General features: G+C 45.5%; 1 protein-coding gene across 1 annotated transcript in view; it reads right to left on the reverse strand.

Moving 5' to 3' along the window:
• The window catches only part of LOC140421201 (transmembrane protein 164), a 201,360-nt gene that overhangs the window by 137,748 nt on the left and 49,543 nt on the right, over positions 1–14,069 (reverse strand). Inside the window, exon 2 of the mRNA XM_072505726.1 lies at positions 8,914–8,963. Coding sequence (XP_072361827.1) covers positions 8,914–8,963 — 50 coding nt within the window. The remainder of the gene's footprint in view (positions 1–8,913; positions 8,964–14,069) is intronic.

Consider the following 14,069-nt stretch of genomic DNA (forward strand, 5'->3'; position numbering starts at 1 on the left):
CCTCTCTGCCACCTCCAGGCTGCAGGGTGGGATTTCCCAATGATTCTGGGGATTGGGTGGACCTGGGCAGTGGGTGAGGGCTTGACCCCAGTCCACTCCCCCTGGGTGGGAATCCTGTGTCTGGACTGCCCCTTCCAGCCCTGGGCAACCTGGAAATCGGCCTCGGCATGGTGATCTCAGGCCACTCTCTGCTCAACAGCATAATCCTGGTCAGACCTTTGAAACTTTGACGTGTCCTCCTCACTCTGAACTGCTGTGCCTGAAAACTAATGATCAGTCCAGGCAATTCAGAGTAGAATCAATGCAGGAACACTTTCCCTTCCCTAACATCTGCCCCTTAGCCTTTGAAACTGCAGCTGTTTGTAGCGTCAAAGCCTTCCTGGAAAACTCTCAACATTTGAAAAAGGCTTCAAATCCTTGGAGGTCATTTGAAATGCCAAGCAGCCATACAATTTCACAGAGCTGTGCCTTTCACTAGCCTGTGATTGACAGCTTCAAGTTCAGGCACAGCTGCTAGGGGGTTTATTTATTTTTCCCTTCATGCTTGAATGCATCTCAAGAGTACCTTCCATTGATCTGACCCACAATTTTATAAACATTCTTGTTGTGACAGCTCCTGGCCACTTCAAAACAGCTAAGTGGTTTCACTTCCTCATTTGCAACTGCAGGAAGCACTTAGCATTATTGAAGTGGTCAGGAACTGTCAATCATGACAAGAATGTTTATATACATTGTGGTTAGAATCAATGGGGGTCAGCTCAGATGCATTCAAGCATTGAATGAATGCTCACCATTTCAAAGGATCTCAGGGATTTCAGACTGTGGCTTTCTGGGAGGCTCTGACACTTCAAACCGCAACAGTTTTATAATCATTGGGCTGAGGGAGGAGGTGTGTGGAAAGGGAAAGTCCTCTGGACTGGAATCTTCAATGAACTGCCTGATCTACTCTGGAACTATCAGGCAGAGCAGTTCAGAGGGAGAAGGCCACATCAGCGTTTAAATAAATCAGACCAGGATGAAGATTTTGAATAGAGGGCTGCTTGTGATCACCATGGCAGTGGTGATCTTCAGGTTGCCCAGGACTGGAAGGGGTGGTTCACACATTGGGACCCAATAACAGGGGAGGGTCTAGGGGTACACTCCTTACATATAGCCCAAGCCCATCCAAATATCAGGACCCTTGGGTACCTCCCTCTACAGCCTGGCAGTGGTGCATGGGAACAATGGGCTAACGCCCTTGACCTCCCTTGAGGTCTATCATGCCAGGCTGGGTGTCACTGCCAGGGTGTCAGTGCCATGATACAAGGGGGGGGGAAGTGAGCCTTTGGCAATGCCAGGAGGCGGGAACTGAGGGCTGGATGCTGGGATCAGGGTGTCCGTTCAAAATAGCTGCCCAAGCCCGTGAAGGGAAGGAAAGCCAGTGCTCCTGCTGCAATGCATAAACTTGCCCAGCAGAGGTATGGTAAAGCACCTTGGCAACGCTCTGACCACCAACTGGAATCCGTCCAGATTCTCCGCTGGCAGGAGCCCTTACACTCCGGAACGGAGAACCCCGCCCATTCTATACTTTGTCCTGGTCCGCTTATAAAGTCTACCAACCCCATTATCATTGCATCATCTGCAAAGCTAGGAACTCACCTCATGACTCGCACGTTCAGTTCATTTCTAAAGATACTCAAAATGTCCAAAACAGACAAATACTGGCAAATTTGTAACCCTCTGTGACAGCAACAAAAACTGCCCAGCCGCAATTTGTAGACCGTTGCTCTTCCTTTCGAAATACACAGTCGGAGAAAGTTGTCCTGGATGGTGTCGAGCTTCTCGAGTTGTTGAAGCTGCACTCACCCAGGCAAGTGGAGAGTATTCCATCACACTCCCGACTTCTGCCTTGTAGATGGTGGACAGGATTTGGGTGATCAGGAGGGGAGTTACTCGCCGCAGGATTCCTAGTCTCTGACTTGCTCTTGTAACCACAGTATTCATATGGCTAGTTCAGTTCAACCTCTGGTCAATGGTAACTTCCAGATGTTGACAGAGGGAAATTCAGAGATGGCAAGGTTATTGAATGTCAAGGGGCGATGGCTAGGTTCTCTCTTGTTGGAGATGGTCATTGCCTGGCACTTGTGTGGCACGAAGGGTTACTTGTCACGCCCAAGCCGCGATATTGTCCAGGTCTCTCTGCATTAGGACATGGACTGCTTCAGTATCCGAGGAGTCGCGAATGGTGCTGACCATTGTGTAGTTCTTAGCGAACATCTCCATTTCTTTTTTCTTTTTCTTTTTTTGTAAATTTAGATTGTCCAATTCATTTTTTCCAATTAAGGGGCAATTTAACGTGGCCAATCCACCTACCCTGCACATCTTCTGGGTTTGGGGGAGAAAGTGCAAACTCCACATGGACAGTGACCCAAAGCCAGGATCGAACCTGGGACCTCGGCGCCATGAGGCAGCAGTGCTAACCACTGCGCCACCGTACTGCCCTGAACATCTCCAATTCTGACATTACGATGGAAGAAAGGAGGGCCGGCATTTATTTTGTTAAAAAGGTGGTTCAGAACAACTGCATTAAAAACCTACTTGGTCACAGGCTATTAAAAGCACAAATGGTATTTTGTCTTCAAGGAACTATCTTCTGGGACAAAGACACATGGACCTGAAAGTAATTAGAAGGTTTGTGTCCATTTAATTACAGTGTCAAATCATGTTCATCCAATTAATCATAGTACTTGTGCCAGTAGCAGGGACTAAGATGCTCGGAGGCATGTAACAGATTGCATTGATCCATCTTAAACATTCTATTTTTAACTTCTTAGCCGGCGAATTCAAATTCTGCTCCCTTAGCTTGAACAAGTCACTTTTGTTTGATTTGTTTTGGGGAGGCAGTAGCGTAGTGGTATTGTCACTGGTCTAGCAATCCAGAGACCCAGAGTCATTCTCTGGGGACCTGAGTTCAAATCCCGCCATGGCAGATGGTGAAATTCGATCCGAATAAAAAAATCTAGAATTAAAAGTCGAATGGTGACCATGAAACCATTATCGATTGCTGTAAAAACCCCATCTGGTGGACAGCACGTTAGCACTGTGGGTAACACTGGCTACACAGCACCAGGGTCCCAGGTTCGATTCCCGGCTTGGGCCACTGTCTATGCGGAGTCTGCACTTCTCCCTGTGTCCACGCGAGTTTCCTCCGGGTGCTCCGATTTCCTCCCACAAGTCCCGAAAGTCATGCTCGTGAATTGGGCATTCTGAAGTCTCCCTGTGTACCGGAATAGGCGCCAGAATGTGGCGACTAGGAGATTTTCACAGTAACTTCATTGCAGTGTTAGTATAAGCCTATTATTATTAACGATTATTATTTTTAAAAAATAAATAAATTTAGATACCCAATTATTATTTTTATTCCAATTAAGGGGCAATTTAGCATGGCCAATCCACCTAACCTGCAGATCTTTTGGGTTGTAGGGACACAGGGAGAATGTGCAAACTCCACACAGACAATGACCCAGAGCCGGGATTCGAACCCGGGTCCTCAGCACCGTAGTCTCAGTGCTAACCACTGCGCCATGTGCCGCTCTTAATTATTGTTAATGGCCTTTAAGGAAGGAAATCTGCCGTCCTTATCTGGTCTGGTCTACATGTGACTTCAGGCCCACAGCAATGTGGTTAACTCTTAAATGCCCTCAGGGATGGGCAATAAATGCTGAGCACAGCCAGCAATGCCCACATCCCATGAACATATTTTTATAAATTCAGCCGACGAGCAAAGAGATTTGTTTTCCATGCCCACTTCAGAGAGTCACACGAGTACTTGAAAAAAAAAATAACATTGCTGATTTGACCAGCCTGAAAAACAAATAGATACCTGGACTTTATGGTAACGTTAGGCCAGGAATTTATCGCTGAGATTCAGAGAGGAATGGAGGGTCAGCAAACAAAATGGCCACCGTGTGACATGGCTGGAAATCGACCTCCATCTTTTTGAGGAGGGCGGGAGACAGAGCGGGCAGAAAACAGTCACGCTCCTAACCTCAATTAAACTGTGGCGGGTTCATTCCAGAAAGCTTTTATGATTTTCTGCGAGGTGGCCGAGGTTCTTCAGCTGTCGAGTTTTACCTCACCTGCATAGGAGTTGGAAGAGCTTTAAAAGGCAAGTAACTTCTTATTTTTTTTAAATCACGTTTAGGTTTGCAGTTTAGACATCTGCTGAAATTCGAGTTCACAAGGTCAAATTTCTTTTGAGAGGAATTAATCCCGTTTTATGTTTAGAATATGTAAAAGGGTGGTATAAGGGGGGGGGGGGGGGGGGGGAGAGTGGGATGAGTGAACAGGATGGGAGTGGAGGGTGAGATTAGGTTGTAGGTAGGTGTGGGATTGGGGGAAAATGTATTTCAATGTTAAAAATACTTTAAAACATAATTAAGTACATTTTGAGGCCTTCCATATACAACTCAACAGTCACCACGTATCTAACCAAAGGTCTGAGCTGATGTATTAAGGAATAAATTTGGCCCACCTCCATTTTCCTCCCCCCTCCCCCTCTGAATCTACCCAATATGGTGGCAGACCCGCCTCCAAGCCAATTAAGACCCCGAGGATCATAAAATTCCACTCCCTAGCCAGCCTGCAGACAGCGCCAGGAACTCAACCTAGGTTTGGTCCCAACTCCCATTTCCACATGGTAGAGGTTTACAGCATGAAACAGGCCCTTCAGCCCAACTTGTCCACTTTGACAAAGAGTCATTGGACTCGAAACGTTAGCTCTTTTCTCTCCCTACAGATGCTGCCAGACTTGCTGAGATTTTCCAGCATCTTCTCTTTCGTTGTCCACTCCGCCCAGTTTTTACCACTAAGCTAGTCCCAATTGCCTACATTTGGCTCATATCCCTCCATACCCATATAACTGTGTAAATGCTTCTTAAAAGACAAAACCATACCTGCCTCTGCTCCTGCCTCTGGCAGCTCGTTCCAGACACTCACCACCCTGTGTGTGAAAAAATTGCCTCTCTGGACCCTTTTGTATCTCTCCCCTCTCACCTTAAACCTATGCCCTCTAGTTTTAGACTGCCTTACCTTTGGAAAAGATGTTGACTATCTACCTTATCAATGCCCTTCATTATTTTATAGACCTCTATAAGATCATCCCTAAGCCTCCTACGCTCCAGGGAAATCCAGCCTCTCCTTACAACATCAAGTCCCTGTAGCATCCGAGTAAATCTTTTCTCCACTCTTTCTAGTTTAATAATACCCTTTCTCTAATAGGGTGACCAGAACTGTACACAGTAACCCAAGAGTGGCCGTACTAATGTCTTGTATAACTTCAACAAGGCGTCCCAACTCCTGTATTCAATGTTCTAACCAATGAAACCATGCATGCCGAATGCCTTCTTCACCACCCTGTCCACCTGTGACTCCACTTTCAAGGAGCTATGAACCTGTGCTCCTAGTTCTCTTTTCGCTAACTCTCCCCAAATACCGTACCATTAATTGAGTGTGTCCTGCCCCGATTCGATCGACCAAAATGCATCACCTCACATTTTTTCGATCGACCAAAATGCATCACCATCATTCAGGATCTCACCCATCTCTTGTGAATCTACACATAGATGACCTTGTGGATCTTTAAGAGGTCCTACTTTCTCCCTAGTTACTCTTTTCCCATTGCATAGGAAATTTCCAACTTTGGGCTAAATATCACAGGGGGGACAGGCTGATGGCCTGATGAATTTTATGCAAGTTAATCATAGAATAACTGAATTACTGCTGGGTCATACAGAACCTCAGTATCACTGAGAAGAGGATTGTTGTCGAAGCTTTTCATATTCCACTCATCAGGACATACACAAGAATGTCAAAGGTTGCAAAGAATTGTACTACATGAGAAAAAAAGAGTTGGTTGGCAAGTTGGCTCGGATTGGTCACGATTGGATTGGATATGTTCAGTCACGTGTACCGAGGTACAGTGAAAAGTATTGTTCTGCGTACAGTCCAGACAGATCATTCCATTCATGAAAAAACTCATAGAACATACTAATAAATACACAATGGAAATCCATAGACACAGGCATCAGGTGAGCATACGGAGTGTAGAACTACTCAGAAGAGAAGATGTGGGAAGAGATCAGTTAAGTCCATAAAAGAGTCATTCAGGAGTCTGGTAACAGCACGGGAGAAGCTGTTTTTGAATCTATTCATGCATGTTCTCCTGCCGATGGAAGATGTTGGAAGAGAGAATAACCCGGGTGGATGGGGTCTTTGATTATGCTGCCTGCTTTCTGAAACAGCATCATCGCGGCCCACGCCACACGCCGTTATGACAGCCTCAGGAAGTCACTTGAAGGCCATGCCCCGATGGGCCGAGTTCACCACTTGCGGTCCCAGCCGTGCGGGAACCTGACGTAGCGGCTGCGGACTGTGCACAACGCCGCCACAGTCAGGTGGGAGCCGTGCTACTAGCTGGGGGGGGGGGGGACGGGACTATCTGGCAGGTCAGGTCCGCACACGACCGGTGCCATGTTGTGCGGCGCGACCGTTGCAGGTCATCGCCATGTGCATACACGGCCACAGACTCGGCAATTCTCTGACCGTTTACTTCATGGAGGCTGGGAGTTTTACATGGTGCGGCTGCTAGTCCCTCATCGGTCGCAGCATCGGTGAGGGGGCGGCACCAATTTTCGTCCACGTAAAAAACGCCACGGATCCTCCGCACGTAGCCTCAGAAACGGAGAATCTGGCCCCTTGCCCTTCCAGGGTAACTTGAAGCAGACTCGGCACTTTTCCGGTCTGAAAATGGTAGCCCCAGGCCCATTCGTGAGCATGCGCGATACGCAGCAAGACATTGCCCTCCAGGATGACTTTGTTACACCCTGCTTCAGCGTCAGGCTTGCATGGTGAGCAAAATTCTTGAGCCCTAATTTTGACATTGCCAATTATAATTGAATGGTTACCACAAAGGAGGCCATTCAGCCCATCAAATCTGTGCCATCTCTCTAAGAGTTACTCAGCTAGTCCTATTCCTCTACAGAATCATGAAGTGTGCAATAAAAGAACCCACCATATTTTTCATTAAGAGCCAAGAATTCTAAACTAATTTGACGTAATTTTACCCCATTTGTGTAGCCAACTACAGGCACCAGCTGAATACATGGTCCATCTGCCCAAGTGAAAAACAATTCCACAACTCTGGAAATTGGCATTAACAAAAGATTACACAAAGAAAACGTTATGTTGTTTCACTGAAATTCCAAAACAAATTCTTCCCGAAAGAGACTAATTTCAAAAGAACGCAAAGCACAGACCGACAATTCTATCTGGACTACAGAGTGAGATATTTACCCAGATCGACCATGAAGTGGCAACCACCACTGGATTGCCACTTCAACCATTCTTTCCTGTCCCCAACACCACCCATGTTGATGACCAGATCGTTTGAGCCCTGCTTTTCCTGAAAGCAGAGAATACGGTCCAGACAGAGAATGCAGTTTGGCAGCACAGTTAGCACTGCTGTCTCAGTGCCAGACACCAGGGTTCGATTGCAGTCTTGGGCGACTGTGTGGCGTTTGTACGGTCTCCCCATGCCTGTGTGGGTTTCCGTTCGGTGCTCCTGCTCCTTCCGCAGTACAAAGATGTGCAGGTTAGGTGGATTGGCCATGATCAACGTGCGGGGTTACGGGGATTGGCTGGGGGCATGGGCCTCAGTCGAGTGTTGATTTGGAGGGCCTTTGCAGGCAATGGGCTGAATGGCCTTCTTCTGCGCTCTCGGGATTCCATGGAAATTTGCAACACATTTGTTAAGGATCTGGTCCGAAGTGCAGAAGGATGGAGTTTGGGTGGCACAACAGATGTTAACGGCATAGTTGAACTCGCAGAGGACATGGTTTTTGGCAGGTTGTTTGTATGTATTATGTTGAACAGGATTGAGGTGAACAATGAGCCCTCTTGTAGTCCATGGGCCTGTCCATGGATCAGTGTCATTAACCACATTCTGTGAAACAATTTGGGTCAGCGGTTTCCATAATGTGAAAATCTACAAGCCTCCAGCTGGGAACAGCCAGTCTTGCCAATACTGCCCCATCCAGCTAATAATAATAATCTTCATCAGTGTCGCAGGTAGGCTTACATTATTGCTGCAATGAAGTTACCTACCTGGGAGGCTTCAACAACCATCACACTGACTTGAGATTACTCAACACCAGACACCGATGGTGCTCCTAGAGTGGGCCTCCAGAAACAACCTCACCCTGATAAACAACCTTAACGACTGCAGTAATAAATATTTTTTTAAATGTATAACAACCCTGACTGAGAAACAATGATATATGCAAACCAGCAGCAGACTTACCTTACAAATCCTTCGCTTTTATTATGTTGGACAATGTCTTGAATCGCACCGATTTTTTTTTACATAAGGTATATCTTTGATTTTACCAAAGAGACAGGACAGGGAGGTGGGGGAAACAATGAATTAAACAGATAATTGTTTTTGTTTTAAAACGGAGGAATGAAATTAAACTTAAAATCTCATTAAAAGTCATACCGAGTCTAACTATTTATGATAAATAAGATGAACTGAATTAGTTGAGGAAACGGTTGTCCTTCTATTTGTGAATAAATACAAAAATGTTTAATTCAGTTTCTACAATGTTCAGTTTGGTAACTGGAAGAGAGTGAAACACAGTCTAGCAGAGGAGTTACAGGAGCTAGAGAGAGTTACTCTGGAGACTAATTAATATAGGTTATAACCAGTAATTATTCAACAGAGTCTCTGAAGTAGAGTTAACTTTTCCTTTGTAGATCTTCTGAATCATATCTGCAATTATTCTGTTGACTACAGGCACTCACGTCATGATTTATGTCTAGAATTCTATTCATGGACACAAAAGTTAGAAATAGATACCTAAACAGAACAATTCTTACCTGAAAACAATCAGGGCCATTCTACAGGGGGGACAGGCAAGGAGAAAGATCTGTAATTAAAAGCAAAAACCGTTATTTTAATTTTTTCTAATTAGAATTACTGCATGTTTTTATGACAATGCCTTTTTGAACGCACCATGCATATTAACTCGGGCAGGAGCAGTTGCCAGGGAAGCCCGTAGCAGGGTCACAGGGAAATGTGTGGGGCCCTGGCTGATATTAGTGTTGAGCCTACATCCAGCTCTTGCCTGAAGCTTGCAGGAATGGTGTTCAGAATCCAAATTAGGGCAGGAACACTCCCAATTACTGGAAAGAAAAATCTTCTGACCACTCTGCTACTACCGGCCCCCAGGCCAGCTTTCTCTGGGGGGTTTGCTCCACTCAGGCTTTCATAGAAACACAGACAATAGGAGTAGGAGCTAGCCATTTAGCCCTTCGAGCTGCTCCGCCATTCACGATCATGGCTGGTCCTCTACCTCAATGCCATACACTACACCCGATCTCTCTCAATACCCTGTGACACATTTAGACTCTAGAAAGGTATCTATTTCCGTCTTAAATATATTCAGTGGGTTTGGCCTCCACAGCCTTTTGTAGCAGAGAATTCCCCAGGTTCACCACCGTCTTGAGTGAAGGCGTTTCTCCGCATCTCAGTTCTAAATGGCCCATCCCATATCCTGAGATCGTGACCCCTTGTTCTGGACATCTCTGCATCCAGTCTGTTGAACCCTATCAGAATTTTATATGTTTCGATTAGGTCCCCTTCTTCTAAACTCCAGTGAAAACGGACCCAGTCCACCCAATCTCTCCTCATGTGAGAATCCTGCCATCCCAGGAATAGGTCTGGTGAACCTTCGGTGCACTCCCTCTACAGCAAGTATATCCTTTCTTAGATAAGGAGACCAAAACTGCACACAGTGTCCGGATGTACTGTTTTCCCTTCTATTGTGGGTAAAATAGCATTGTGGCCTTACTGCAATGCGGCTCTTTGATTACAATCAGGCCTGAAGTGTTGGCCTGGGAGCAGTCCATGTACTGGTCCTCTCAGCTGCCCAGAAGCAGGGAATAAACCATTGAAGACATGTTGGAAGTTCTTTAAAACATCCTTAAAGAAAACATTCTGAAATATCATTCACATTCTACTTTTTACCGCCTAACAACATTATTGCGGTTTTCAGACATTCACACAGACTGCTGCATGCAACTTTTATAGAATGTAATTATTAAAGATGTAGACAGCTAAAGGTCTGTTAAATAGTCAATTTTCATCCACAGTGCAGCTACACAAGCAAGACCAAAACCCAGTAGGTCAGGCTACTCAGAGGGAGTGCTATAACTCACGCTCTCAGTCTCCAATTATGCTGCTGACTCCAAAGAACAAAGAAAAGTACAGCACAGGAACAGGTCCTTCGGCCCTCCAAGCCTGCACCGACATGCTGCCCGTCTAATCTAAAATCTTCTGCACTTCCAGGGTCCGTATCCCTCTATTCCCATCCTATTCATGTATTTGTCAAAGTGCCCCTTAAACGTCACGATCGTCCCTGCTTCCACTACCTCCTCTGGCAGCGAGTTCCAGGCACCCACGAGCCTCGGTGTAAAAAAACTTGCCTCGTACATCTCCTCTAAACCTTGCCCCTCGCACCTATGCCCCCTAGTAATTGATCACTCTACCCTGGGAAAAAGTCTCTGACTATCCACTCTGACTATCCATTCTTTCTATGCCCTTCATAATTTTGAAGACGTCTATCAGGTCACCCCTCAACCTCCTTCGTTCCAGTTTATTCAACCTCTCCTCATAGCTAATGCTCTCCATACCAGGCAACATCCTGGTAAATCTCTTCTGCACCCTCTCTAAAGCCTTCACATCCTTCTGGTAGTGTGGCGACCAGAATTGAACACTATACTCCAAGTGTGGCCTAACTAAGGTTCTATACAGCTGCAACATGACTTGCCAATTTTTATACTCAATGCCCCGGCCAATGAAAGCAAGCATGCCGTATTCCTTCTTGAATACCTTCTCCACCTGTGTTGCCCCTTTCAGTGACCTGTAGACCTGTACACCTAGATCTCTCTGTCAATACTCTTGAGGGTTCTACCATTCACTGTATATTCCCTAGCTGCATTAGACCTTCCAATATGCATTACCTCACATTTGTCCAGATTAAACTCCATCTACCATCTCTCTGCCCAAGTCCCAAACGATCTAAATCCTGCTGTATGCTGTATAAAGTTCTCATTGCTATCCGCAGGTCCACCAACCTTTATATCGTCCGCAAACTTACTGATTAGACCAGTTACATTTTCCTCCAAATCATTTATATATACTATGAACAGCAACGGTCCCAGTACTGATCCCTGCGGAACATCACCAGTCACAGTCCTCCAATCAGAAAAGCATCCTTCCATTGCTGCTCTCTGCCTTCTATGACCTAGCCAGTTCTGTATCCATCTTGCCAGCTCACCTCTGATCCCCTGTGACTTCACCTTTTGTACCAGTCTGTCATGAGGGACCTTGTCAAATGCCTTACTGAAGTCCATATGGACAACATCCACTGCCCTACCTGCATCAATCATCTTTGTGACCTCCTCGAAAAACTCTATCAAGTTAGAGAGACACGATCTCCCCTTCACAAAATCGTGCTGCCTCTTGCTAATATGTCCACTTGCTTCCAAATGGGTGTAGATCCTGTCTCGAAGAATTCTCTCCAGTAATTTCCCTTCCACTGATGCAAGGCTCACCGACCTGTAGTTCCTTGGATAATCCTTGCTACCCTTCTTAAACAACTGAGAGTTCTTAACCAGACTGCCCAGGCATGTTACACACGGAGTGAGATTTTGACATAAAATAACACCATGGTAGAAACATCAAAATACTCTCCACATTCCTGAAGCACATTTTTATGATGCAAGATCCTTCTGTTGATTTTACATTATGCAATGTGGAGACATTTCCAATACAATATCCCGAAATGAAATATGATCTGAAAGTTTGTGGATTAATAATTTCAAAGGGAAAACTCTCTTGCTGGGAAGAGTTTTGAAGTATCGTCGCTCCTGTTAATAGCACTTTGGAAAGTGTTCGAAATCAAACTAGCCCGAAGGTTCTGTGCAGTATTGACAGAGTGCTGTTTGTTTTGAGGTGCCAACATGTTCCAACAAATCAACTGAACAGTGAAGATCTTACGGCGCTATTCAAGGAAGATTAGAAGATGTCCTAATGCCCAGGCCAATGCTGCTCACTCAACAATAACACCAAAGATCCGGTTAACTGGCTATTTAAGTTTTTCCTCCTTATGGGACATTTGAAAAACATGCTCGCTGCACGCTTGCCGACATGATTTTGCCACAATTTTGCGCCCACGTTCGCCGCGACATTTGGAATTCTATGGCATTTCCTCTTCGCCGGCATGACGTCACATCAGCGAGGTTTATAACTGCTTTTGTAAAACGTGAACTTGGCAAAGGGAACCCACCAGTAATTATAACCACTAGGCGGAATCGGGGGCAGTGCCAGCGGGTAGTTCTGGGGGACTCCATGGAAGGGGTGGTTGGGCTTATCCGTTAAGGGGTGGGGGTTGTTTTTGTTTAATTTGCGGATTGGGCACCATTAATCTCTGTAGCTAGGCCTCGCCCTGCCAGAGGGACGGTGTGGGAAACAGCGGGACATTTTCTTTCTGCGACAAAATGTGGTGAGAAAAGCTGGCGGTGCAGCTGGCGCGCTGCCTGCCCATTTACCTCGCCTCCGCCAAAACTCTGCGCAAATAACGGGAAATTCCACCCGCTGAAAGTAATCCAGTTCATGGTGCACTTTGAGACACTGTTAGGATAAAGAAGCTTTTTAAGATCCTAATACACACTGGATAGTGTGCCAGTCAGGAGTGGCAACAAGAGGGTTTAAAGGGAGATCTCAGGTGGAGAGGGCAGGAGAAAGGCAGAGGATCATGGACACATCAAAAAAGATGAGCTGGTTCAACAAGAGCAGTCCAGGTGTAAATTTGTGCAACATCACATCGCTTCACAGTGTGTCCACCCATCTACAAACTCAATCACCGAGGAGAGAGAAATAAATATGAATGACTTCTGAAGCTAATCAAGCAAGCTCCTGGAAATACTGCATCTGGGTGGATAAATCCAATGATCCACCTACAATCTATGTATAGATAATTCAGCCATTCTTGGAAACTTGGCCAGCTTAGTTTTGGATGCTTCCAAAAATCAATCACTGCAATAATCAAACCATTGACAACTCTCTTGAATTTGCGTCATGTAACTATGTTCTTTGCTTTTGCAACGTCACCTTAGGTCTTTTCATCTTCCCCACCCTATCCCAAATTGAGAAGCCTTTCCACTTGGACAAAATCCCGTCTTTCATTATTTTAATGGCCACAATCAAAACTCCTTCAGATTTGTGGTTTTTCAAAAAGTCGGTCTATCGCGATCATTCAGAAGCCTTAAACTAGGGTCGAACTGGATCTGTGTCAATCTGAGACAATGACCAGAAAGTGGTAGCTGACAGCAAAGGGCGTGGACTTTGTGGTAGGAGCTAAAGGCAGCGATGTCAGAGTCCCCACTATTTGAGAGCCTTCAATTGGCTCACAAAGCTCCAGACTGAGTGAGGGAGGAAATTAAAACACATCAGGGGTGGAGGAGGAAGTGGGTTATAAACAAAATTATTTTGAGAGTTAATAATTATGTTTAACAACTTGTTTCGATGGGCGCATGCCTATTTTTTCTACTCCATTAACTTACCAGAATTGCCTCAGTGAATGCTCAGAATACTAAAAATAGTTTCACCTTTATTGTAGTACGAGACTAAATGCTTTGGTCGGTGACTCATTAATTTTGTAACTATAAATATAATTCAAGCTGATCAGCCCCAGAAGGAAGAAAGATTGCCCAGTGTTCAGCAATGTTCGGCATCTTTTCCCAACTCCTCAGATGCTGAAGCAGTCCATGTAAGTATGCAGCAAGACCTGGATAATATTCAAACTTGGGCTGATAAGGGGCAAGTAACATTTGTGGTAACATTCGCACACAAGTGACAAGCAATGACCATCTACAAGAAGAGAGAATCTAATCATCGCCCCTCGATATTCAAAGGCCTTACCATCACTGAATCCCCCACTATCAATATCTTTGGGTGTGGGGATGGGAGG

Source organism: Scyliorhinus torazame, chromosome 5, assembly GCF_047496885.1.
Source record: "Scyliorhinus torazame isolate Kashiwa2021f chromosome 5, sScyTor2.1, whole genome shotgun sequence".
Taxonomy (NCBI): domain Eukaryota; kingdom Metazoa; phylum Chordata; class Chondrichthyes; order Carcharhiniformes; family Scyliorhinidae; genus Scyliorhinus; species Scyliorhinus torazame.